At 36.2% G+C, this 27512-nt stretch overlaps 1 protein-coding gene across 6 annotated transcripts; it reads left to right on the plus strand.

Moving 5' to 3' along the window:
* The first annotated feature begins 727 nt into the window (after positions 1–727).
* Prp39 (pre-mRNA processing factor 39) lies at positions 728–27094 on the plus strand. 6 transcript variants are annotated; one of them, XM_045740530.2, is made up of 15 exons: positions 728–861; positions 4912–5042; positions 5320–5517; positions 9193–9318; positions 10426–10574; positions 12404–12529; positions 14139–14313; positions 15388–15438; positions 16796–17065; positions 18510–18642; positions 19113–19330; positions 20566–20625; positions 22271–22452; positions 23837–23968; positions 24404–27094. In XM_045740530.2, exons 2-15 carry the CDS (start codon positions 4932–4934, stop codon positions 24666–24668), a joined length of 2196 nt encoding a protein of 731 aa, XP_045596486.1. In that variant the 5' UTR covers positions 728–861; positions 4912–4931; the 3' UTR covers positions 24669–27094. The 6 variants fall into 6 exon arrangements, with proteins under 6 accessions (XP_045596486.1, XP_045596489.1, XP_045596487.1 ...); XM_045740531.2 differs by having other exon boundaries at positions 754–835; XM_045740532.2 differs by lacking the exon at positions 728–861 and adding an exon at positions 912–1083.
* Positions 27095–27512: the final 418 nt, after the last annotated feature.

Consider the following 27512-nt stretch of genomic DNA (forward strand, 5'->3'; position numbering starts at 1 on the left):
AAAAAATTACCATCGAGTGCTGTCGGAATGTTGGGTAATTGAAAGTCTCACGATTTCCAACCTTTTTTTGTAAATAAATAAATAAATAAATAAATGTAAATATGTTTATTCAGGTAAGGTACATACATACAAGTGATGTTACATTAATGGATTGATATAAAGATAGAGCTAGTACATACAATGCCTAAAGCCACTATTAAGCAATGCGTTTCGGGCAAGTAATAGTCATGTATAGTCAGTATAGTTAAATATATACATTTATCTATTTATATTTATTTTTTACCATACAGAATACTATTCACATGTTTGATGATTTTATGAAGAAAAACTTTAAAGTTAGAGGCACTTTTAAAATATGAGATGGGAATATCTAGTTGTTGATCTACACAAGAGTTACAAGAGAGAGTTACAAGAGAATACACTGTGTAATCTTTCATATATGATAGGGTAGCAGCAAATTTCTGTAGACCTAAGCTTGTTAATAATAATACAAAAATATAATACGAAGTTACCAGGTGAGAAAATACATCAATTTCCACAACTGCGTAAAATAATGAACTTTATACCAACACTACGTCTGTAGGTTAGGGGATAAAAGCTTCTCAATAATTTTACTACAATTGGACATAGGCATTTTATATGAATTCAATTAATGCTATTTATTTGATTAAATGATAATTCAAATATTACAATCGAGTTTACCTTTCCTACTTGCAATTTGTTTTATAATAATAGGGTGATGTAGGCTCGTTGCCCCAGAGACGACGCCATTTTCGTAGAAGAGAAGCATTAACCGCTTGGTGGACGGAAAAGCTGTGTCTTAACCCACACCTAGGTAATCCAGCTGATCCTTTTCTCGAGGTGGGTATAGTTAGTGTTTCAGCGCCTTTATTGTGAGGTGGGGAAGAGGTGTGGAGGCCCCGACGGGGATGAGAGAGAGGTAAAACCCGTCCTGGGAGGACCAGACAGCCATTGTAGGCGGCGATGGTGGGCTGGTTGATGTGTTTGTGTGGCCGAGGTCACCACATTGGCTGAGTGTTGGTGTGGCCGGGAGAGCCGTGGCGCCTAGCTCCACTTGGGAAGGTATTTGATACTAAAATCATCGATAACAGTCAAATTTTCCCTAAAGCTTATTGTGTATAATATAGACGTGAAGGTTTATCTGTAGAGGCATAAACCGGGTAGTGAAGTGAGAGCGGTGTTTGTGGTTTATATAATAGTGTGAGGTTTGTGAGTAGAGGCGCCCACTGCTCCAGGAACCACTGCTGAGGGCTCTCGTGCACCTCACTGGTACACCAGATGGTTTACAAAGGAATTCCCGCCACAAGAAACTTGTTAGATCCATCCTGGCTGTTTGTACTTCCCATAAACCAGGCTAAGATTAAGATTGTCGGAGTATCTGCCATTTGTATCTTGAAATTTAAAAACAGCTGTTACAGTACCAATATATGCTGTTTGGTGAAAGAGAAAGTATTTTGCCTCTTGAGTAAATATTACCTTTTTAATATGAAAGCTATTATATTTTGCACTGCAGTTTTAATACAAAATAATTATTTATTTTTCTGGGGAGCACTTTATAATGGGCTGTGTGGTGTAGTGGTAACTGTTATCGGCTCACAAGGTAAGGTCCCGGGTTCATTTCCTGGGATAGACATATAGGGTGTGTTTCCTTGCACCTGTTGCTGCTTTTCACATTGCAGTAAATAGATACCCTGGAAATGTACATTAAGGGTTGCATCCTGGTCTACAGTGGATGTAGACTACTGTGGCACAGTGGTCTATATCCTTGCCTCCTTGGCTTGTGACCAAGAAGTTCGATCCCTGGGCGGGACTCAAATGGCTGGGCACATCTTTTACCCGACACCTCTGCTCACCTAGTAGTAAATAGTTTACTAATGCAGTTAACCAACTGTTGTGGATAGTATCTTGGGGCCGGCCACCAGTATTTGACGTAGAAGGGACCATAAGCCAAACAAGTTTCCTGTCCACAACTACGTAAAATTGTAAGATGACCCATTTGGTATTGGTCTTGCCTTATGTAGTGTAAATTATCTTGGAGCCTTCCTTAAGATGACTGATGGGCAGCCTTACATTAACCAGTCTTGCATATGTTGCTTTGATATCCTGTTTTGTTTCCCCTCATGTGTTAGTTTTGGTGGAATATCCACCTGCTGGGGAATGCACATACTATACCTGCAAGTGTATTAATAATCTTGAAATTATTAATCATACATAATTGTATGATTATTTGGGATTCATGTGACAATCTTGTGGTGCATTGCTCTCCTTCAAAAAATGTGTACTGTCTAAACTCACTTGTACTGAGAATATGGGAAAAACCCCTCGCCGGATAAGCCAGACATCCCGATAACCAGAATTCTTACTGGGGAAATCCAAAAATGACCATATTCCCAATTCTTTGAACCACAACCAACATAATTCAAATTTCCCTCACACTGTAAATCAAAAATATATTTAAAACAAACTTCAGCTTATCTTGTAGTTATTCTTGTTTGATACTGTAGATCTTGAAATGTGTAGGTCTTGTAAATTTACACAACCTAATCTCTGGTTATCTGGATTTCTGTCCGGATATGGCAAAGTTTTCCAGAAAATTATCTGGACACGATTGTGGCCTGATAACCCAAATATTCTGTTCAGCAGGCTTCAGATAAATCATACAGTAGCTCATACAGTAGTGTACTTTGTAGTATTTAAAATATATGTACAGTATCTCGAGCTATGTTTCAGTTATGCCTAGTTTGTGCAGTAAAATTTGAAGACAAATACTGTATTCATATAATTTCATTTTTGTTTTGTCAACTTGTAAATGTATCCTGTTCTATATACAGTATAGCAGGATTGATAATCTTCCTTATCTTTCACTTGAAAGTTATTATAATGCCCTTTTGAACACATGCACAAGTACTGTGTGTGCATGTAAAAGGTGAGGGGGAAGGAAGGGGTGAAGAGAGTAGGAGAGAAGTGGAGTAGATTGGTAGTCATAGGAAGTAGCACATCAGGGTCTATTGTGGGACAATTTGACTACAATTACAGACTGCACATGACAGCTGGCAAGGCTCGGTTCTCGCCCCAGCTATACTGTAATTATTAGTCCTTTCCAACGTCCCCTATATGTCTAGTGTTAAATGGAATTGTGCACCCCCATGTGATGTGGTTATTTAACATATTCCGTGCAGCGCAGTTCACTTCAGCTTGACATATTTACAAAATTTACTTTATATATAATTTTAAGTGTGGTGTTTATGGATATTATAAATACAATAATATTTTGTCCCTTTTTATACAAAAGCATTTTAGAATTTGCTAAAATGCCAACCAGTTAAAGTAGAAGTTTGATTTTTATGTTAAAAGTAAAACCACTTGAATGAAAATGTATACTGTATCTAAAATATGTTTACTAGAAATACATTTGTATTCTGTAGTTGAACTAGATTACAGAATATATACAGTAGTGAAGTCTTGGTTATTGTGATCAGTTAGTTCTGTGACCTTCCATTGCAGTGAGATTTTTATCATTTTTATTATTTGTGCTACAATTGATGTGGTGATACTAGCACAGTAATAGAAAATGTACTTGAATATAGGTTTGTATTAAAATTGCATTAAAATTTATAATGTAAAAATAAAATCTTGAATTTGTAATTGGTGCATGTATGGTATCTGGATTTCCCTTGGTTTCAATAAATACTGAATATTTAGAGGAGTGATAAGGCTGGTTTGCATGCTCTATTAACCTAGAAGGTAGTCGAGTACTGTATTTCTTTAAGAGGCATTTGATAACCACCCAATTTAGTGAAGATTGTGTGGTTATAAATAGGAACTACCTCGTATGACCCAATAGGCCCTCTGCAGTTACCTTTATTCTTACATTCTTATAACTTGCTTTTGGTAGCTAGTGACGAATTTTCGTCATGGAAGTGCTTCTGCCCATCACATCAAGAGGGTTAAAGCCACATTTCCTGGAACATTTCGGTACACATTCCTGTTCTCTTACCATTTTTACTGATAGCTCAAAATCTACATCAGGTGAAGGATTTATTGTTTTCCCAAGTTAAAAAAAATTGGGACTTGCGTGGCTCGCGTTCTTTTGGCTGTTTTTGGTTAAATTATGATAAATTGCTAGAAAGGTAAGATGATTTTTGCTAAATCATACAAGGTGTCACCTTGTTGTATCCCTCAAGACACCAGAAACTCATGACTAACTTGCAGGATTGGTACAGGTCCATTTATTTTAGCAGAGAAATGCAGGCATTTCTAGCAATCGATAATTGATTGTTGTAATATTTAATACACTGTAAGTTTCTTAAATTTTGTATTAATGCAATATTTGAATTTATTTTTGTGCAGTACTGTACAGTATTTGTAAAAATAAGCTGCTGCATGTTATATAAGAAGCCAATCACTAAGCCTCAAAATTAAGACTTTGTTCTTGTCAAGAGACTGTGAAGGTTGATTGTGGTTTTTAGTTACCTGGCAATCGGTTGCTGAAATCAAATGTTACGCATCAGTGTAAAAGTGCATATGGATGATCCATACAAGGCTCCATTGAAATCTCTACAGGGTTCTCATTGCCAAGGCTAAAGGCCATGCCAATGTAACCAGAAGTGGTAACCCCTATATAAGGTTTGATGCAGTACCATGCAACACTTGGTTGGCCTTTGTAGATTTGCAACCACTAATTGTAGAAATCTGAAATTATTACAGTACTTGTGCTAATGGTAAGAATGTAAATACCAAATTTATATGCTCATTAAATATTTATACGATCAATGGTTTGTACAGTATGAAAGATAAATTTAGTTTGATGTACAGTGTTTTGATTCTGAACATTTTAGACAATTGCCTAATATTCATAAACTTGTTGTTTGAATATTTTTTATTTTTCAGTAACATACTACATCAAATAAATGGAAGGCCAGACTGAAATGGAGATGCCCTCATCTCCCCTTCTAAGTGAGATGATTAAAGATGAGATATTGGATGGGGAATCAACAGAGCCATTTTCGGATGAAGCAGAAGTAAGCATGAAACATTACTATGAATTTGTGATAATTGTCTATAATGTCTGTTAGTGCACTTATTTTTGGTTAGCAATGCTGCCTTTGAATTAGCAGTTGTCTTTCCCCGCTATCATTCACAATTTATAAATGAGCAGATGCCATGTTGCCATAGCCTTCAAGGAAATTTTAAACATTTTAGGTTGATCAGAAAATTGTGGGCTAGGGTTAATATTGTTGTTAACTAATTGTGAACAATGATAGTTTCTTTGTTTTTAAATGTGCCATTAAATTTCAGGTTTGCCTAAAGGAGGAGGAGGAGGAAGATGGAGGTGAAGGGTCTATGTTAAAGCGGCCAGCAAGTACATGTCTTTCAGAAGATGAGCCTTCAAGTAAGAAACGCTCGAATGAGGTAGACAAGTTATGGAGAAATGTTCATGATAATCCAAATGACTTCCAGGCATGGACATTGTTGTTGCAACACATTGATCAAGTGGTAAGTGCAAGGGGCAGTACAGTATTCTTTAAGTTTTCTTAATGTGTATATGGAATAAGTGTCTTGCTAATGAAAACAAATGCATGAAATTAAACTCTTGAGAACTAGCTATATCCTTTCTACATCTCTCTCTTTCTCATAAGTTCATGTAAAATTATTTGGATGGCAGGTTTGAGTAAGTAGTCTTGTTCCTACATGTGTAATCTGTTCAAGTAGATAACATTGTTAGCAAGGTGTTGATGTTTTGAGGGGTAAACCTAAAATCTTCTAAATCTTTTGCTCATTGTAAATACAATCAAATGTCAGGGTAGCTGCACATGGTGAAGTGAAGAAAATTCAAAGTCAGTTGCACCAAGATGTAATAAAAATGATTAAATTCAGTTGCAAATATAATTTTCTTTGAGAACTAGGCAAATAGTGAAGGGAATTTGCAGCCAACAGTTTTATCTTTGCATAGTTAGTAGATAGTACATAATCTGTTATCCTTAACAAACCATATAACCAGTTGAGGAAGTTACCTCTTCACTTTGTCCTGAGGAGAGTAGAAGTGTGCACCAACACCTGCCCCACATCCTTCATATCACAATTGATGTACTAATAAAGTTAGCATTAGATGGGATGGGATGAGAGGTGGATATCATATTACATTCAGTGCAACCTTAATTCAATAAACTACAGAACCAGCCCCAATTAATTGCAGTGAGGGATTTGTTGCAAACCAGCGATGCCTCCAGGACTAGTTTCCCGTGCCTGTGGGTTAATTTCACTTGATGAAATTTTAATTTCGACCTATAACATAGGTTATAGGTTACATAGGTTATAGGCTATGTATCTAACAAGTGAACATATCTGTAAAAAAAAAATAAGAACCACATCTAGTTTATTTCTCACATTCCCAGCCTCAAAATACATTTTCAAAAGGTAGCAGGGCCATACCTAAGTGAATGAAAAGCTTGCTTTCTCAAAAGGAAAACAAACCATAAAATTTGGTTTTAAATACGCTCCATGGCTTTCTCAAGGCCCCAACTGTTTCTTGCAATGTTGCATTCATGGGTGAAAATCATTAAAAAAAAGTGATTAGAGCCATATTAAGAGTACATGTTACCATTCATACTATAATATTTTCAAAGCTCTATGGGCTGGTTTCACAAAGAGAAATTTTAATTCAATCTGTCATGTGAAGGACAACTACCATGAGAACCTGTCTGAAGAGATTTAACCACATCTAACATTTCCCATGCCTTAGCCTGGATACCTAATTTTAAAGAAAAAAAGGGCCCATATTTTACAGAACGAAAACCGCTAACTTTAAAACCAAATTCAATGTTTTTTTTTTTTTTTGTTTTTTAAATATGCTCAGTGGCTTTTCCAAGACCAAACTTCGAACAAAAACTATCAATTTAAGTAATTACAATTGCTTTTTATTTTTCTTACAAATAATACTGTAAAAAAATGTTAAATATATATATGTAATATTAATGGAATTATATGAAGATTCAAGGAAAGTTGGTTAGGTTAGAATAGAAATGACCAATAATAATAAATGTTATGGCTCATGGTTGGTGTAGATTGAAGTGTTTGGTATTTAATGTTAGACTCCAGTTTTTTTAAGAAGTGCGTGTGTGAATCTGGCAGCATTGAAGCTGATTTAAAACGTGTTAGATTTAGGCCATGATTCAGCATCTGACCAGAGGGGCTTCACTGTTCAGTAATGTATTGACAAAATAGATTGTGTTTATTACTACTTGTATAGAATAATAAATTATAACGTGTTACAATTATTTTTCTTTAGTTTTTTCTCAATAGATTTCTCCCTTGCTCTCCTCCCCCTTCCTCTGATTCCCTCTTCAGCTGCCCCCCCCTCTTTTCTCCCCCTCACCATCTTTTTTCCACAAAATATTTGCAGTAGATAGTAGCAAAAATAGTGAGTAGGCTTATAGACTACTGCAGGAAGACCTAAATAAGCTACAAGAAGGGTCAGAGAAATGGCTGCTATAGTTAATTCCCAACAAGTGTAAGGCAATGATGCTGGGGAGGTGGGAAAGGAAGCAAGAAAGGGCCTGTATTTTCAGCTGCTATGTCATATATAGCAGCTGATGATATATAAAAGATAAAAACATGGACATAAAACTGGGGGGTTATGACAAGGTGGCCATAGACAACATTTTCCAAATGCGAGAAAATAAGATACAAGTACTTGGAGTGGAAGGTAGAAAGCACAAATTAATCTGATGTAAATGAATACTTCCCCTGTGCAGTTTGAGCTACAGTATTAGATGAAGAACTTGAACAGAATGAAAAGAAATTAAAAGCACCACGTACCAATAGACAGAGTAGGGTACAAGAGCCAAATTTTGCTCTCTAGTCACTGATAGGTAAAAATGTAGGCGAGGCTGGAAAATGTTTTTAAAATCCATTTAACCAAGGTATGCTACATCAATGATAGTACTACAGTCTGTCTATAATGCTGTTCTATGCTTGTTTCCTCTTTTGAAGCAATGTATATTTGGACTAAAAATATTATTTTTTAAAACTACTGTATTATAGGACTGGTAATGTGGGGAAAATTCCAGGAACTGCCTTGTAAAATGCAAAAGTAATTCTTTGGGATGGAGATAAGGTACAATATTTACTAATAAGGTACACTATTTACTAATAAGGTACACTATTTACTAATAAGGTACACTATTTACTAATTTCTACATACAAAATTAAATTATTGGGTCTATTTTTCACAAGTATTAAATTGCGGGAAAAGATGAGACCTTTGGATACAGTTGAGGAAAAAGATTGGAGCCATTGGCATGGTTTTGAAAATATCAACATAAGAGGTTGATATTTATAAGACTTATAAGACAACATAAGACTTTCCAGCCAGCTATAATATAAGATATATTATGCAAGAATAAAGGTAAAGGTCTTGTAGGGAATGGCAAGTCTGCAAGTCTGGATAAGCCGAGTTGTGGTGACTGGGCTTACAGCTTGCAAACATTCATAGCCTAGCTTCAGGCCAGAGTGTACTCGCCTAGGTGTGCTTGTGGGGTTTGAGCTTCAGCTCTTTGGTCCCACCTCAACAGTCATTCTTCTGGTGTACAGATTCCTGAGCTTCTCGAGCTCTATCATATCTATATTTGAAACGATGTATGGAGTCAGCCACCACCACATCACTTCCCAGTGCATTCCATTTATTAACTACTGACACTGAAAGTTCTTTCTAATGTCTGTGGCTCATTTGGGTTCTCAGCTTCCACCTGTGTCCCCATGTGCGTGTACCACCCGTGTTAAATAATCCCTCCTTGTCTACCCTTTCAATTCCCCCTGAAGATTTTGTATGTCGTGATCATGTCTCCTTGAGCTCTTCTGTGTTCCTGCGATGTGAGGTGCAGTTCATGCAGCCTTTCATTGTAACTTGTGCCTCTTAGTTCTGGGACTAGCCTAGTGGCATGCCTCTGAACTTTTTCCAGCTTCATCTTGTGCTTGACAAGGTGCTGGGGTTGCTTACTCCAGGATTGGTCTTACGCATGTGGTATACAAGGTTTTGAAAGATTCCGTACACAGATTTCTGAAGGCAGTTCTGATGTTAGCCAGCCTCTCATACGCCACTGATGTTATTCGGAAAGTTGGGCTGTGAAGGGTATCCCACTGCTTGCTAAACCCTTTTTCTGAAATTTTCAGAGTGATTTGGAATCTGGTAGAGAAGCCTATGATGGATTTTTTGAACGTTATCCATATTGCTACGGCTACTGGAAGAAATACGCAGACTTAGAACGACGCAAAGGCACTAAAGAAACCACCTGCAAGGTGAGTCCAACTTCTAGCAACTGAAGCAGCAATAATGATGATGATGATGTGATGTTAAAAATGAACACAGTTATAACTTGTTTCTCTTACAGTGACTTTTATGGTAGGTATTGCTATAGCCTTCTGAATCCAAACTAAATGATGGAAAACAACTGTAATGGAGGAAAATGTTTGCATGCTTGGGTTCATTGGGATATATATTATTTACCAATAAATATTAACCAAGTGCATATTTTATTTCAGAGAAAATACAGAGAAAGGGTTTGTCTTGAATGTGTTTGGAATACAAATACTGCTGTTGTAGTTTTATAACTTACTGCACATAAACTGTTTTCGTTTGTTATAAATTGATATATGTATTGGGTATATTTGTGACTGCTTTTACATGTGTACAATGGAATAAAACAGAGCTGCAAACATTGTGTTGAGGATTGCTGCACTGTGTGTGTGAGGTTTTTTGTGCACTTAATTTACTCTTGGCGTTATCTGGCGAAGCGGCAGGGGTGTCGCGTCCCTCTCTCAATCAGTCATCTTGGTGTCTTCACGCAGAGTAGCGGTGCAGCGCCCCAGGGTAACAACAGTAGGTACTCCCTCAATATACCGGCCCTCACTACCCACTGGCACCACTATCAGGGTTCCTCGAGGTGCATCAGCAGAACACGTTTAGAGGGGAAAACCCTTTCACCTCTTGATAACCTCCCTGTCATGTAATTATTATGCACATTTTTACTTTGAAACACACAAAATATGGGATGAAGAAGGTATAACTTCTGGTATGCCTAATGGAACCCTGTTGAGTGCTTCTTGCCTATCCGTGTGGGACTGGGTCAGATGATGAACTATATGCCGACACTCTGTTGAATTGATGATACATTTAGAAGGCATGACTTCCTGGTGTCTATAAACTCTGGTTGGGGATCTTGTAATCTTTTTACTGCAGCAAATTTTGCTATAAATTTTTAAGGATATCCAAAGTGTAATTTATTTTTGTTTTGGGTTATGGATATACAGGATCCTCTCTTTGGTGTCAGCAGAGTAGGCCAGAGAGTCAGTCATCAAATCATTGGTGATGCATACTTACCTCTCCTTTCTGTTTGATGGCAACAGGTATTTAATCGAGGGTTGGATGCGATCCGGCTGAGTGTTGACTTGTGGCTCCATTACATGGAGTATATTACTACGCAGTTTCCCGACGATGAAGCCTTCGTGCGTCAAGAGTTTGAGCGAGCAATGGACACTTGTGGGCTGGAATTCAAGTGAGTATACAGTAATATTCCTTCATAATACATTATAGGACACACAGAAATCACAATAGCGTGATGTATCAAATGAGCAAATCCACAAGGGTATGTAGATTTGTGGGTTGTGTAAAACCCCGGTTTGTGTCTCGGAGAGGCTGCAGGATCCAAGTAAGTTAGGTACAACTTCTGGTTTTAACTTTTTGACCATGTTGTAGCTCAGTCGATTAAGGCAGCGTCTGGGATGATCTCGGAACGTAGGTTCGAATCCTCGTCACGGCCCTTGTGGACTTGTACATTATAGGGCTGTGACATGTATAGTAAATTTGTTAACTTGTGGGCTTAAATGTATTCTAGTAGATGAATGGCCCATAAAAATGTGAGACTGTAATTTGTTAATACGGTCTAGATGTTTGCTTCTTGGAAGAGTGTGCGCGCTCCTCAATACATTAACGAAAATAACAATTAATCGTAGTTCAGACTGACAGGAGCAGCATTTTGTAAGTACATTCTCAGTTTTGCACTGTGTTTTTCCTATTGCATTCTAAATCAAGACTAAGGTAATTATTTTTCTTCTTTAAAAATACTGTACATTTTTGTTTTTAAAGATGAAGAATGTTTTTGAATGATATTTTATTTCCTATTTAATACAGAAATAACGGTGAAATATCCTTAGGTGACTAAACTTTCTCGGACAACAGGATTTGGGGGAAGGAAAATTCATGCCTTATCTAATTGCAATCAGCCCATCCTTCCCCTCTTCTGCCAAATCACAAAGATTGGTATGAGAAGAGGATGGATGGATTGCAACTTCCTACATTTGCAAAAAATCCTTTGACACTGTCTCCCATAAAATGGACAATGTTAAAGTTAAGAAGTTGAACTATACAACACGGGTAGAAATTGGCACCAGTGATGCTAGGAAGTAGGCTTGCACCATACTCATATTTTTGTACTGTGGATTACTCCTGGTATGGGATCCAGGGACACCTTGATCAGCTACAATAGAAAAATATCTAGTTGTGCATTATTAAATTATTCCTTATGTAGGTAGGCTGATGGCTTTTACTTGGCATGTTCGTTAGGTATAGCAATCTTCTAGCTTAGAATCATAGGTATTGTTGAGGTAAAATTTGGCATTCTTAATTTATTTATTTTATTATTTATTTATATACATATATGAGTTCTTACATTCTTGTACAGCCACTAGTACGCGTAGTGTTTTGGGCAAGTCCTTAATCCTATGTACCCTGGAATACGACCCCCGCGAAGAATCATTTGACAACCAAGTACCCATTTTACTGTTGAGTTAAACAGAGGCTACAGTTTAAGGATTTGCGCCCAATAAATCCTCCCCGGCCAGGATATGAACCCAGGACAAAGTGCTCACGAAACGTCAAGCGAGCGTCTTGACCACTATGCCACGGAGACTGTGGCATAGTTCATTAAAGTTGGAAAGAAAATATTTCATTAAGAAGTTTTGCAAATATATAATGTGCCATTTTATTTATCCCTGAATTTGATTTTAAAGTGCAGAAATTTAGGTAAACAAAGTAAGGTGCATTTAGTTCTTATGGTTCTGCTTTATTTTTGAGATTTACCAACCAGGATGAACATCAGGCTCATTGTCCATCAGAATTACTTTGCAAGATTCGTTTTATCCAATGAATATGTAGGCTTGTATTTTAGTGTCAATACTTTTCCCATCCAGATTGAGAGATGAAATGTTTAAAGTCCTGTACTTTTAAAAAGCATGGGTATTTTAACCTGTTTTATAATTTTGTGGGCTGCTGTTCCTTACCAAGTGAAAGTAAATGAAGTACAGCTATCGATTTCCTTGTTTCCAGGTCAGATAAATTATGGGAATCTTACATTGCCTGGGAGAGTGCCGGCAAGAGGTGGAAGAACGTGACATTACTATATGAAAGAATTTTAGGAACGCCGACCAGTAAATATATGCAGCATTGGCAGAAGTAAGTGCACTTGTTTTCAAGTATATTTTGAAGTATCTTGTTTCATTAATATAGTTAACATATAAATGAAAAAATAGAAGCAAAATTAGAATAAATCAGTATCTAGAAGCTGTGTAATGTCATACATTGCAAATTTTGGCTTTGACCCAAAAAGTCATTTCAGTTTATTATAAATAACTTTTTGGCCTTATTAGCGGCCATCTACTTGTAATTGTGTACCGTATAAGATATTTTCCAGAAGCGCTTCAGTAGCACTGGGTTTGCTTTAGTGGGAGGCAATGTTCAAGTAGAATAATTTTACAAACTCGGTGATAGGCAGTAAGTGGACCACGGACTTTCTGCAGTTCAGCTTTGCAAATAATTGATTTGTTCTCATTTTCATGAAGTTTAATCACTCTTTCTTTAATGGAGAGTCTAACTTTCTTCCTTCTTGGTGCTTCCTTGTAGATTGCTGCTACTGCTACCAGACATGGTCTTGCACAAATTTGTCAAAGTTTCCATTAGCGCAAAAATGTTAGGAAAGAAAATCTTTCGGTAATGGAAAGAAAATATTTTGGTACTGGAGTGGTACTGTGTAGAATGACATGAGGGGAGAAGCACAGGCTTGGTGTTGTATGGGAAGGAGCATGGTGGACAGGAACTGGATGTGTCATCTGCCCGACTGCATTGTTGAGGAAAATGAAGGGGAAATTATTAATTTTATTATTTGTATTTTAAGTTGCGGTGCGCTAGATAAAATCTTCTTGCGGGGCCATAGTTTGGAGACTCGTGTTATAATATATATTTCTTTATCTTATGGTATTTGTACATTGATTTAATGTAATGTGTTATGAGCGTTGTTCAGTAACCTGATGACAAAATCAGGTAACTTGAAGTTAGTCAAGCACTTGAACTCAAATTATTTTGGTATTCTCGTTCTGTATAACCTTTGAACCCAAATCCCCATTTGAGTCCCCACCAAAAAAAACTATTAAAACAAAAGTGAATTCATTTGGATTACTCGTGAGTTTCAGGTTAACGGAATCTGAATTACTGCGCTTGTCCAGTACTCTAATTTTGTACGATGCATGTAAAAATTTGAACAAATTTGAGTTTTTTTTTTTAATTGCAATCAATTTAGTTTATATATTAATGTAAATATATAGCAACATCTTCACAGAAATATATAAAATTGAACTATAGTAACAAATTTAAAATACTCATGGTGGTATTAACAGATGTCATTAACACTAAGAGTTGGAATAATGTATTGCACTTTATAATACAAAAATTAAATGGCAATCATTTATTCCACTTCCAATGTTTTTCACAAATGTTTACTATGTGCACATGCAAGTCAGAATACTGTACAATTGTATTGGCCCTTTTTCAGTCTTCTGCTCATCCTTATATCAAATTTGCTTGCAAAAGTTTAAAATGTGTAGGTTGGTTTTGAAATAATAAGCTTCAAGATTTAACTCAATATATGAACACATTTTAATTCATAAAAATGAATTTTTGTCCAAGGAAGAATTTCAGCCAGTCAGGATGTTAATGGGACATTTGTTCATTTAATCAGCAATGGGCCTTTTAACAAAATTGATTTAGTTTTTTCTTTTTCTTTATATAGGTTCCAGGAGCATGTGAAGAAGCATTTGCCAAGTGAAATTGTTGGTGTAGATGAATTTTTGAGTTTACGTCGTGAAGTGCTGGTAGAACTGAATAGGTCAGACATTGAGACTCCAGATGAAGCTCCTCCAGGTGTTGAGGCGGCTCCAGGGGATGAACATGTTGGGACAAATGTGGTATGTTTACACGATAATTTGCTTTCTGGCATTGGCAGTTTATGGGAAAATTGACTAATATCTAGGCAAGTTATGAGGGATGATAGAAAATGAATCAGTTTGCTGGCATAGGTTGTTCAAAAACCTCTATTTTTTTTTATAATGGGAAAATTTATCTTTAATTAAATTTTTGGTGTATTGCTAAATTCTTAGCTCTAGAACTTTTTATTTTTTTATTTTTAACCCAACTAAAGATTTATGGTATAGTAAATAATCATCCCCCCTACCCCACAAAAACTTGAGTGTTTATTTAATAAATAATACATGACCTTATATGCATTGCATTTGGTTCTTTCATTAGTCACATACGGAAGCACAGCACATGGAGAAGGGTGTTTAATAGTCTTTAATAATTTGTCATTTGATCAGTTTTACACCACCAAGTTTGTACTTTGCCAAGACCTTCCCATATGTTGCCAATGTGTTCACTGTATTCCCTTTCCTAACTTTTTCAATTATGGTCTTCTCCAACTGCTCTTATTCTCTACTTTTTGGATCTTGATCAGGTAATTCTCCATCTGATGTGTGTATTTATGTATTTTTTTGTATTCATGTATTTTATTTTAGTGCATGTAACTACTGCCACCACTGAGAGCCACTGTGGTGTGCAGGAAGTCATGTTGTAAGAAAGGACAAGAACTATAAAATTGCTATTGCAGAGTAAACAATTTAAACGTGGTTACCATTTTAAAATTATTAACGTCCATCCACTTGTGTATATACTGTAATTGTAAAAATATAATTTAATTTGTTTTGAGTTCTGCTATGTTTATTCTCAAGTTGACTAAAAATAACTTAGTGCTTGGAAATTGGTCATTGGGACCTTGTTCATTATGATTATTAGTGTTGTGAATCAACATGATAAGTGCTCACTTTGCTAATCTCCACACAGTGCAGAACTTGCGTAATTGTCCAGTTATGTTATCCATTTTTTATTTAAAGATATATTAGTAATTAGTATTTTGGATCTTAAGATCTGAGTTTGGCTTTTGGTCTGTCTTCATTATTTTTTCCCTTCACCCAACCTATCTGCAGGTTTCATCCAAGTTGGTTCTCCCACATCAGTATGACATCTTAAAAATCAAGGTAATAGAATAAACAGGGAATAAGAAGGGAAAGAATGAGGAACTAAGACATGTGTGCATGTTCTCTTGAAAAGATAGTGTGTGGTACTTCAGTATGTGCCTTTGTTGTGCATTGGCAATGTTGGAGTACTGGAACCAGCATTAACCCTTAAACTGCTGCTGTCATTCTCAAACGACAACTCCTTGGTGCTCCTGTCGTTTGTGAATGATTTAATGTGCCTCTTTAATATTCTGTGCTTAATATGTGGTTGTCATCCTACACTAGAGACCCGTGACAATTGCTTACCATATTGGGAACGCAATCTTGAAAGCCTTGGCTATCTTCCTGGGCATTGTTAGAACAAAATTAGCATCAATTCGGGTGCATCATCCATCTACTTATGCCCGTGTGCAGAAACGTTGACGCTGTACACGATTTCAAGAACGATTTATAGGCCAGGAAGATGCTTGCAAAAATAAAAAGGAGAAATCTATTAAAATGTCAGAATACATTTCTTCCCTTCACTATGCCAAACTAAAATAATTAGAATTTGTTATTTTTCCAACATCAGAAATGAATATTTTGCAATATAATTTTTTTATGAGCATCTAGAAAAGGACTTAAAAAAAAGTGTGCAGTTTGAGGGTTAAGCAAATGAAAGTATAAAGTTATTTATATCTTTACATCAATATGTGCTCCTGGTTAAGAATAATGTACAGTATATTTGTACATCTTCTGTAGCATAGTTCTGACTTTGAAATGATGTGTAGCTAACTTTTCCTTAGAAGTATTGGATACCTCCACTGGGTGTAATTTATAGATCCCAAAAAGTTTCGAGTTGTGATTGATGCATTGTATGATTTGTTACTCGTACTAAGATTGTTTACGCATTGCAATATCCATATTTGTATTCTTCCTTGAGTGTCTACTCCTTCAGAGTATTGAATATGCTTCGTATATATGATTGATAATTTGATGCTTATGGCAATCACAAGGTGATATGGCAATAGTTTCCTACCCAAAGTAAATATGGGAGGTTGAGTCTTTACTATAGTTATGAATCATTCATGCAGAGTCATATATCAGTGACATAAAATTGTGCTAAATTATCTATCTCAAGTTAAGATAATTTCCTATATTGCAGGTAGAGTGAGCTTAACAGAAAGGATTGGCCTTGAAGAGATCCATAATCATGGTAAATCATAGACAATGCATATGCCTCGATCTCCGTTTTGTTATGAATAAGTCTGATATTTAAATAAAGAAATACAGATTTTTCTCAGTGAAGAACCCATGTGGATGTTACCATCTTCAATATTTGAGAAGTTCACTGACGTGCCATTATTAGTGGTGTACATTTTGTTTGCCTTTGTTTTAGGATGAAGAAACGAAGGCCCTACAGAAGAACATCATTGCGGCTCGGCAGAAAATCCATGATGCTAATGTGATTGAAGTTAAAGCCCTATGGAGTTATGAAGATGCTATCAAGAGGCCTTACTTCCATGTCAAGCCTCTGGAAAAGAGCCAACTAACTGCTTGGAGAAATTATTTGGATTATGAAATTAAACATATGAATCCAGCTAGAATAAGGGTGTTGTTTGAGAGGTGCCTCATTGCCTGTGCCTTTTACGAGGAATTCTGGATGAGGGTAAGTTACTTGGTAAATAAAAAATGCACATATTAGCTAAATATTTATTTTTATCTTTCAATTTTGTAATCAATACTTCTGGTAGAATTAAAAAATAATGAAAATGTTTTGCATAATATTTAATTGAAAGTTGAAGGGGATAAAAAGGCAATTGAAAATGGAGTGGGTGCATGGGAGGGAGGGCATAGTGTCTGTGTCAGATGCTAGGGTTGCTAACACTGTGGAATGAGGGAGAAGACTCGTATGTTCACCTTGGATGATTGTTTCACTTATTAGTCTAAATTGGCCATTCATAAAGGGAGGAGCATTATTGTCTCCCCAGGGCGTACCCTTGAAGTAATTCCAGGTATTGCATTAGATAAAGCAAACATTAATTTCATTGATAACTGAAAGGAGACATTTCTGTCTTTAAAAAAAAAAATAACAAATGCATTTACAAATTAGAAATAGCCTATTGTCACTATTTGTTACGGAACACCTAGTTACCTTGGGGATCCACAGAGCCGAGGTTGAGAAATGCTTGTCTAAACAGTGTAGTATTCATATTAAATTATTTGATTAATATCTACATAATTAACAAACAATACTTTATATAGGTATACAATGTAATGTGCATCTTTTGCGTGAAAAGTTGTCTGTGACTGCTCAAAGGAAGTGTCTTGCAAGGCCGTTGTGATGGTCTGGGAATGTTGTTCAGGCATGGATTCAGACATTGGTGGGAATGACCAAATCATCATTTACAATAACCGTAGGATCCTAGTACTCGATGTCACATAATAAACCATTACAAAATGAATGGCTCAAAAGTGATCAACAAAAAATTGACAGTACATTGAGGGTTGAGTGGCCCCCACCCCCAAGAGTAATTTTTTCTAACATTTTATTTCTATATGAAAGCCTTGATTACTTTGCTACTTTTTGAAGTAGTAAGCATTTTTAAGTTTTTGGTTGCAAAAAATGTCAATAATGGTTAGTTGCTAACTAGTAGGTTTGTATATGAAAATATAAAATAAGATTAAATGTCATTGGAAACTACCGAGTATATTCAAAGATATATAATTAACAGATCACACAAATCACTGGCATGAAATATCAATGATGAACTCATTTGGGGCAATGAGGTAGACTTGATTTGTCATTCTAGTGATTCCAAGACAACTGCTTTAATCCACCTGGCTACAGTAGGACAAAATGCCATTCAGCAGCACACAAAAAGGTTTACAATCATTTCGTCTTCTCGGTTATTTGTTTGGTTAAGGCAATAAATTTGGTATCAAAATGTTCGCACATGAACACTAGAGAACCGATGCAAGAATGTTTATTATCCATAACAGCAATGAACATACAAATGTTTTGTGAATAGTAATTGGATAATGTATTGTGGTATTACCAGAACGTGAATTATGACTTGCATGGAGTTGTCATGAGATTTATTTATTTTCAGTATATTCGGTATTTGGAAGAAGCGGGAGCAGTGGAAGGAGACATTCGATCAGTGTACCAGCGGGCGTGTGTCATCCACCTTCGAGAAAGGTTCCGTCCTCATCTCTCTTGGGCAGCCTTTGAAGAGGAAAAAGGTGAGGATTAGGTTTCACACTGATTTTAACATAATATATGAGCAATTGTTTACCTATTAGGGAAGCATATTAGATTTTATTCTATAATTGTTTATTGCAGATTGCTTCAACAGATGTTAATAATGTTGGGAGGTATAAATGCACCATTTACTGTACAATAGCTGAGGTGGTGCCCACGTGCTAGGTCTTTCTTCATTGACAGGTTGAGAAATATGTACATATCTTCCTGGTTCACCTCAGGGTGTTTGATGCTAACTGAACCCTATTAATGTTGGAGTCTTATTAGTTTGTGCCATATTTGGTAACGATTAAATAATATCAAGTAACTTATTGCATTCTGCTTGCCACTTGCATATATTGTTCAGATAGGGTGAGGCCACTTCGAGTAGTCGACATACAAATTAACATATCTGCTGTCACCTGCCTAATAGATTTACAAACATCATTATTTACTCCAAATATTTCCTTAGGTAATAGTGACCGTTCACTGGAAATCCTTGAAGATGTCCAGACTCGTGTACCAGGCAGTTTAGAAGCTTGGATGCAGGCTGCTGGGGTTGAGCGCCGGAGAAACAACCTGGTTGCTGCAACAGAAGTATTTTCTCGTTGCCTCCAGCAATGTCAAGAGCGAGAAGATAAGAATGCTCACTCCCATGTATCTTTGAAGTTAGCAAGATTTCACACATTAGTAAGTTCTTGTGTTACGTAGTCAAATTAAAATAAGACTGCACTTGGCACCTAATTGTTGTGTAAATGCGTCACAGTAGCCAGCTGCTAAATAATTGTTTACTATTTTACTAAAATAGTCTTGCTAAATAAACTCTCCTTCCCATGTGTGCGCACATTTACATTATTTTAAAGTGGGGGTGGAATCATTGCTTGCTTGTCATTGAAGCTTTAGGGGCCTTGAATCAAGTCTACTCTTGAACATGATTTTGGATTATTTTATTTTTATAACACAATGTAACAATTTTTGTTAGGAATAAGTGTTATTTTCTGATAGCTTATGCTTCCAAAGTAATAGAAAATGGATATTTTTCCTCTCAAAATTTGCTTCGACCTTTGCCTTAGATCTGGAAAGATCCCTGGAAAGTTATTTTAAGACTGCCGACTCCTTTCTAAAGCCGAGGCACGTTATTTTGACAGCCTTCAGGTACCTTAAAGATGTCTTCCCTAAGCTGTCTTAGGCCAAAATCAGAGCAAATTTTGTGGGGATTAATTATTCATTGCACTTAGACTACAGTAGTTACTATATTTTGTAGCGCCTTTTAACACTTTGACGTTCTGACCAGTTGGCACATACCCGCATAAATGTTCCAGGCATCTCAAGGTCCCGCTGAGCCACACCTAAAATGTTTATGCTCCTTTTTATGTTTTCTGTAATAAGTTTTGGGTTATACCTATAATTTTGTGTCAAAATGTTTGCAAATTAATTTGCTAGAGTTCAATATTGTTTCAAAATATTGATGCTGAATGTATGAATTTTTATAAACATTTTTGACATGCCTCATATTTAGTAATATATATTTTTCAATACAAATTAATAAAAGTGGAACTGTGTGCACATGATCGGTCTACAGTATATCACTATATTAAGAACACCAACCACTTTCAAACTTTTCTGGCAGGTAATTTGCAAACAGTGACAATACAGAGCAATTATTCCCTTGAGTGATGGGTGGTTGGCCGAGGTGATCTCTAAATGGTCTGATAAGCTAGGCCCACACTGCTCCATAAAAAAAAGTGAGACTTGGGGGAATTTTTAGATGGCTGCTGATCTTTGTTATCGGAGTACAAAATTTTTTAAAAGGTTTCAACCGTGTTAAAAAAAAAAATTGGAATATCCCAGGAGCTTTTTAAATATCCAGTAACAAACTAACAATTTTACTTCTTTTAGCCCAATATTAATTTTTTCATTCACAGTTTGACAATGCTCCTGATAAAGCTGTAGAAATTCTGAAAGAAGCCCATGACTACAACAAGGTAAGTAGTATCATTCTTTAAAAAAAAAATTATTTTAATGAATTGTTCCTTCAGTGCTAGTACTGTAAATTTAATTATCTAAATTGTATTTATTTTTACTGGTGTATATAAATACACATTATTAAACTTGCAAGTTGCAGATTACACAGTATTCCCCCCCTTTTCCCCCTCAATGCCCTAGAACTTGGACTGGGCAGTAAGGCAAGTTGCACTTCTTGCAGGTTAGCGTCCAGTCCCAATTGTCCAAGTGGTTGGGCACCAGTATTCTTTTTGCACCTATCCTAAATTCTTATCCTCCTCCCTTCCAAGTGTTGTATAGTTGTAATGGCTTAGTGCTTTCGCCTGATTTACACGACCTCATTTTTTCTGAACTTCCAGTAAATAATAAACTGTACCTAATGTGCCATTTCCATTATATTTTGGTATCGATGTTTGTGCTAGTAAAAGTTGTCATTTGCACAACTAAATTATTTATAAAAAGTTTTCAGTTTAAATGCCTTATATATCCTATTGTAAAACTTGTATGTGGTCCTGTACCAATTAATTCAAATCAATGAGTTTCTACTTAGCTTTTTAATTTATTAAATTTTTTAATGGATTTCTTTTAACATTTTTATGGTGTCATAACCTTGTCGTCATGCACCACCAGGCATTCCACTTGTTTCTTATGTTGTACTGTTTGGATTCCTTTGTTCTGCAAAATTAAATACAAATTATCCATCTTCTATTGTTATAAATTATTTCCAGGTGTATTTCTGGTATTCAGGAAGTGTGAATGTCTTTTCATTGGTCCAGACGTGATAACCAATTTTACCTTTTATTATTTCTAATCTTCACACGTTTTTTTCATTCATTTCATCCTGCATTGACAGTAGTTATATGTTGAATGTTAGGATTTTTGTTTGAGTAATGACTGGCAAGCAGAATAATTTTGTGATTGTGTCAGACAGGCTTAGACTGGAAAACTGTCAGTTTCTGGACCATATCGGTTATTTGGCCAATTTTCTTTCGTGCCTGCTGCAAAACACAAAAGCTAGAATATATACTTGTACGAATTAATTTTAATGTTGCTCTTGAAAGGTTGTTTCAACTTAGCTGAAAGTGGCATTACTGATAAGTAGGTAATTATGCAAATGTAGTTACAGGATGAGCTATGCTTACGGTGTTTCCATGTTTTCCATGTAGTGTGAAAACATGAACATTCATGGTGTTCTATCTTCCCTACAGTCTTTTATGTCAAGTTTTGAGGCATTTGATGTTTGAGCATATATTATCCCCCAGATGTTTGCAAGATGAAATTTGTTCATGTTTGCTGGGCAAATTCATTTTCTCAAGTTGAATCCATGACATTTTGTTGTGTTGCATATGTAGCAAAATTTCGTCCTTGTAATATTTTTTGATTTGTCACAATTTCATACATGTTGATTCCACTTAGACTTTTTGTAATATTTTATAGTGAGTATTTTCTCTGTTCATGATGCAAGGTTTGTATACATATTACAAGTATGCATTATATATTTTAAAATGTAGTAATTTTATATTTTAATAGCCAGTTTTGCATCCCTCAGAATGTCACTTTTTTCCCAGGAAGTTTTACTTTTCATGTTTTTACTTCAATATTTGTAACAAATCTTTTCTTGTTTAGGAAAATGGAAATGTTTTACTTGCACTGGTGGATCAAGCCCTCATATGTCGGCCTCCAAAGTTTGACGAGGCAATTCAAGCTCTGAAGGAAGGTGTTGAAAATTGTCAACAGCCAGGAAACAGACTCATGTTTGCTCATAGACTTTTCCATTTCATGACTGAATGTGGTCAGGATGCAAGTAGGTAAGGTTGAGCTTTTCAGAAATGTAATGTAAATCAGGAATCTTTTAACTTAAATGTCTTGTTTGCAGAATATTACAGGCTTCTGAAGTGCACATATTGTTGCTGATAATGTCTATTCTAACACTGGGGATACTTTTCTAGTTTGTTTCTAACACGGGGCCACTGGGCTAGTCTCTGGTTCTAACATGGGGACACTGGGCTAGCTAGTCTCTGGTTCTAACACAGGGACACTGGGCTAGCTAGTCTCTGGTTCTAACACAGGGACACTGGGCTAGCTAGTCTCTGGTTCTAACACAGGGACACTGGGCTAGCTAGTCTCTGGTTCTAACACAGGGACACTGGGCTAGCTAGTCTCTGGTTCTAACACAGGGACACTGGGCTAGCTAGTCTCTGGTTCTAACACAGGGACACTGGGCTAGCTAGTCTCTGGTTCTAACACAGGGACACTGGGCTAGCTAGTCTCTGGTTCTAACACAGGGACACTGGGCTAGCTAGTCTCTGGTTCTAACACAGGGACACTGGGCTAGCTAGTCTCTGGTTCTAACACAGGGACACTGGGCTAGCTAGTCTCTGGTTCTAACACAGGGACACTGGGCTAGCTAGTCTCTGGTTCTAACACAGGGACACTGGGCTAGCTAGTCTCTGGTTCTAACACAGGGACACTGGGCTAGCTAGTCTCTGGTTCTAACACAGGGACACTGGGCTAGCTAGTCTCTGGTTCTAACACAGGGACACTGGGCTAGCTAGTCTCTGGTTCTAACACAGACCACTGATCTAAACGGTTTGGGTATTATAGCATATGTTGGACGTCACAGTAAATACAATCCCTTTTCATATTTACCATTAAACAGATTTAAACAGTTTCAATAAATTTTCATTGATAGAAATTCGGCTTTGAATTGCAAAGTTGATGTTTGTGAAGCATAAGATGTAATCAAGCATTTAAAGTGAATTAATGGGCCTTTATAGTGCTAAAGCTGTTAGGATATAAAATACATATTGAAAACAAATTTTAACTGCCAAATAAAAATAAAATGGAGGTGTTGATTTTGATTTATTATTATAATTATTATTTATTATTATGCTGTATTTTTCCCCAATGTACTTTAAAGTTGGTGTGAAAAAGTTTGAGATCAGTTTAAACCTGCTGTTCTGTTTATTGCTAAAAGTAGTGGTCGGTAAACTAGTCTTTCTTCACTGTCTAGCATTTTTATAGGCAGGTAAGCTTTCACATATTTTTAATTTAATTTTCTCCAGGCTTGCTTTAAAGTTTACCAAATTACAACTGCTATTATGAGAGGGACAGATCCATGGTCTTGCAAATATATATATAAATTTTTTTGTAACATAAGATCGAGTGCTAATACCTTGTGGTTTCCTGTAGTGTGAGTGAAGGTTTGAGGGTGCTGCGTCAGGTTCAGATGGAGATGCGACAAATGGACTCTGCTATGGCAGAAATTGATACAGCTAGCAACACCAGCAAGCAGGGAGATGTGACAGGCGGTGGTATTGCTGTGTAAGTGCTTTGATGTACTGGACTTGTCAATATAAAGTTTTACTTTATTTAAAGGTGTAGTGACCTAGATGCACTGTAGCTTACTAGTGAGGTTATTGTTATCTTTAATCCTATTTATATTTTTCTGTGAACAATGTTGTGTTTATTGGTTACCAATAGCAGCACTAGATATCCAACATCTTCATTTATTGAATGGTAAGCCGGAGTAAATTGTTGAAAATAATAAATCTTATCTCTTAGCGTTAAATGACTGTCTTCGACAAATTCTACATCTAGTGACTTGCTCTTTGATAGAATAGCATGCGATAAATTGAAAGAAAAGACTTGCTAGTAATTTTTGTTGACAGGTTGCTGCTGGTTCCATTTGGTTCAAAATGCCAATAACATTTCTTTAAAATTTAAAGATGGGAACATTTTGCCTTTTCATTTGTACAGGGTTGAATCGAGACGAGAAAAACGCAGCAGCCAAGAAAAGTCTAGCCCGGGACCCATGAATGGAACTACGAATAACACCAATCAAACAATGGTTGCCAATTACCAGGGATACCAGCAGTCAGGATATGGAGGTTACAACCAAGGATATACTCATGGTTATGGTGCATCACATTATCAGGGCTGGGGTTACCCCACCCAGCAAGGCGGTTATGGATATGGACAACAAGGCTGGGGAACATACGGCAATTATTACGGTCAAAGATAAAATTGTGGAAAAGAAGCCGTGTATATTTTATTCTCGAGGTCTATTTTTCTTGTGATGTTTTCAGTGTTTTTATTGTTCCATGCTCTTCTGACTACTAAATGGAGCACTTTGCGTTTTGTTGAAGTGATGTTTTAATTGTGTGTTCCTGCAGACCCGGTATGGGACATGAGTGGTATATTGTCTCGTATACAACTCAAACGTTGTACCAGTGATGATTGGAAATGTGTAGTTGTGGTGGTGTGCTTTACTTCTCATGCCATACTGCTAAATATATTCATTTAATGTCAAGCTGCAGAAGTGAAAAGCACTAGTGGCTGAAGTATTGGAAACAAATTCACAGAGATGGTATAGAAACTCCAAATGTGTGTGCTTTGAAGGAATGCTGCAGCTTTTTGAAAGTAAATGTGCCAGTTATTAACTTCCCTGTGTTAAGTAGTGTTGAATTACCAGTGATTTAGTATGAATGTATTTTAATACGTGATTAATAAGTACACATGCAAAAACTCCTTTTTATAGATATTCACTTAAGTATTTAAGTGTAAACAAAATGATTATTCTTCATTTTTAAATACCCAGAATTTCCAGTTGAAGCAGAAGAGACGTACACGAGACTGAAATACAGGTATTTAAATAAGTGATTATTAGCTCAGTATATACTTTGACAACTAGTTTCTCCTTTTCTGCTCCTCCATCTATCCTTGCCATTATTTAGGAGTCTCGGTTCAGTGTATGTGTGGCCAGTGTGTGTGTGTAGGCATGTTCTTAGGCACATGAGAATACTGGTAGATATTGTGACATGAAACAGAGTTGTTATTTTTGTGATAAATGCAATTAGTGTGAATGTGTGCTTGGGGCCAATATATGTAAATGTTAAGCTAATAAAATATTAAATGTTAATACTGTATTTCTGTTGGTAATTATATGCAAGTACATTGAGTTGACCCACTACCCAGTGGGCACAGTATCCATGAGTAATGATAATTTAATGTTATCAGCGTTGAATTACCATTTATAGCATTGATTGAGCATTGAATTAACATTACAGTACTCTTTGGTATTGTGCCCACTGGGTATTTAGCATGTTTGGTTGCCACTTGCTTGGTAAGTCAGGACAAACTTGTGATGTGACCTCCAGAGGTCACATCTTCCCTAGCTAGAGCACAGATTTAAGTTTGGACACACTGTGCCAATTCTTATAACGCACACAAAGTATATACTTTGACCCCCTTCATTACAGCTAAAGTTTCCACATTTTTAAATGGTGAATAAGTAGAAATGAGTATATGGCTGCTAATATAGTTATGGTAGAGGTAATATTGCACAGGTTATGTATTGGTTGGTCAATTTGTCATTATAATGTGATCATTAGATGTGTGTTAACTAGTCATTGCTGACCTTGTGTCCTGACTACCTGCAACCATTGTGTGTAGATTTCCGGCCATTGTTCTCAATTACTTAAAATTCTCTTTTGAATTTGTGGTGTAAATATTTTGTGGGATTCACACTAAAGCTCATGAATTTATTTTGCTTCACAAGTTTACAGTACATGTACTGTAATTATGGCAACCTGTCGTCCAAAACTGAATAACTATAACTACAATGGATGGTGGTAAAGAATCTGGACTATAGCATCTATTAAAAATTTTCCACTTTGTACTATTGCTGCAACAGAGGGCACACAGAAAGGTGGCAACCAGACCTAACTGTTCCTAGATTAGGTCTAATATGCCACATGTTATGCCTAGGATTGCTTTGTTTTAGGCTGAGGGCAAATTAGGTTTATTATTACTTTCACTTTGTCCTGTAGAATTGCAATACTGTAGTCCAAATCTGTAATTACTTTAGGGTTCAATATTTACATTTAGGGTTCAATAGTTTGTATTTTGTACAACCCATTCACAGCAGCTATAGGTTCTTTCACTATTGGAAGACAGGCTGATTATGGTGTCTTGCGCTGAAGATTGTCAATATTTTGGCATGGGTTTATAATGTTTTATGTAAGCTGTATCTGAAGTTGAACTCTGTCGAGGATTTTTTTTTTTTTTTTTTTTTTTGTAGGCTAGACCAAGTAGGCTCATGGTTTTCCTGGCGAGATTTTAAAGTTGTAGTAAACGTTACACAAGTTGAAATTTGGGAACACATTCTGGGAAATATATTGTTGCTGTATAATTAAATAAAAGCATGAAGGCCTCGTTAATGTTCAGTTGTGCACTTGCAGGGAATAAAAATAAATTTTGCTTGTTTTAAGCAATTAAGGTGTTTAGTAATTACCACTAGCAGGTGGGTGACTTGACCTGTGTTCCCCTGGCTCTTCCTGAATTCCTGCCTTTACAGGGTGATGATGGTGCACCGTTTTCAAGCTTCCATACAAAACGACTTGATTTGGTTTATAATAAAATGAAGACATTTACATTCAATAGAAAAAATATTTTATTCACCTTCTGATTGGAGGAATAAAGTCTCGTCTTGCCCTTCCATTTTGTAAAGATTAAGCAGTCGTTCACAATATTTAAATGTTGCAAGCTCCATATAGTAAAATATTGTAGGTTCAAGCTGTTTATCCATCAACACTTAACAGAATAACTAAACCAGCCACCGGTACACTAAAATAGCACCAAAGGTGAGGTTATTGGTCAGTGTTGAAGTTAAATTCTTTAAGCATGTGTGTCTAATTCAATTGAAATATCCAATGTAGTGAGTATCCTACAATACACTTAAGATGTCCTAGATTGCCAAACTACCATTAAAACTGTTATATATATTACTGTTAGAAATCTAAATTACAACATTGCAGTAGACAATCACAAACTTTTGTAGACATATTATACACACTGATAAACTTAG

This window comes from Procambarus clarkii, chromosome 13 (genome assembly GCF_040958095.1).
Source record: "Procambarus clarkii isolate CNS0578487 chromosome 13, FALCON_Pclarkii_2.0, whole genome shotgun sequence".
In the NCBI taxonomy this organism is placed as follows: Eukaryota; Metazoa; Arthropoda; class Malacostraca; order Decapoda; family Cambaridae; genus Procambarus; species Procambarus clarkii.

What these genes read in the sequence shown, in the direction of transcription:
- Prp39 (XM_045740530.2), top strand. Translation starts at nt 4,932, where the DNA reads ATGGAAGGCCAGACTGAAATGGAGATGCCCTCATCTCCCCTTCTAAGT. An exon ending in TATATGCAGCATTGGCAGAA is followed by an intron (nt 12,530 to 14,138) that starts GTAAGTGCACTT and finishes TTCTTTATATAG; the next exon opens with GTTCCAGGAGCATGTGAAGA. An exon ending in ACAGGCGGTGGTATTGCTGT is followed by an intron (nt 23,969 to 24,403) that starts GTAAGTGCTTTG and finishes TCATTTGTACAG; the next exon opens with GGTTGAATCGAGACGAGAAA.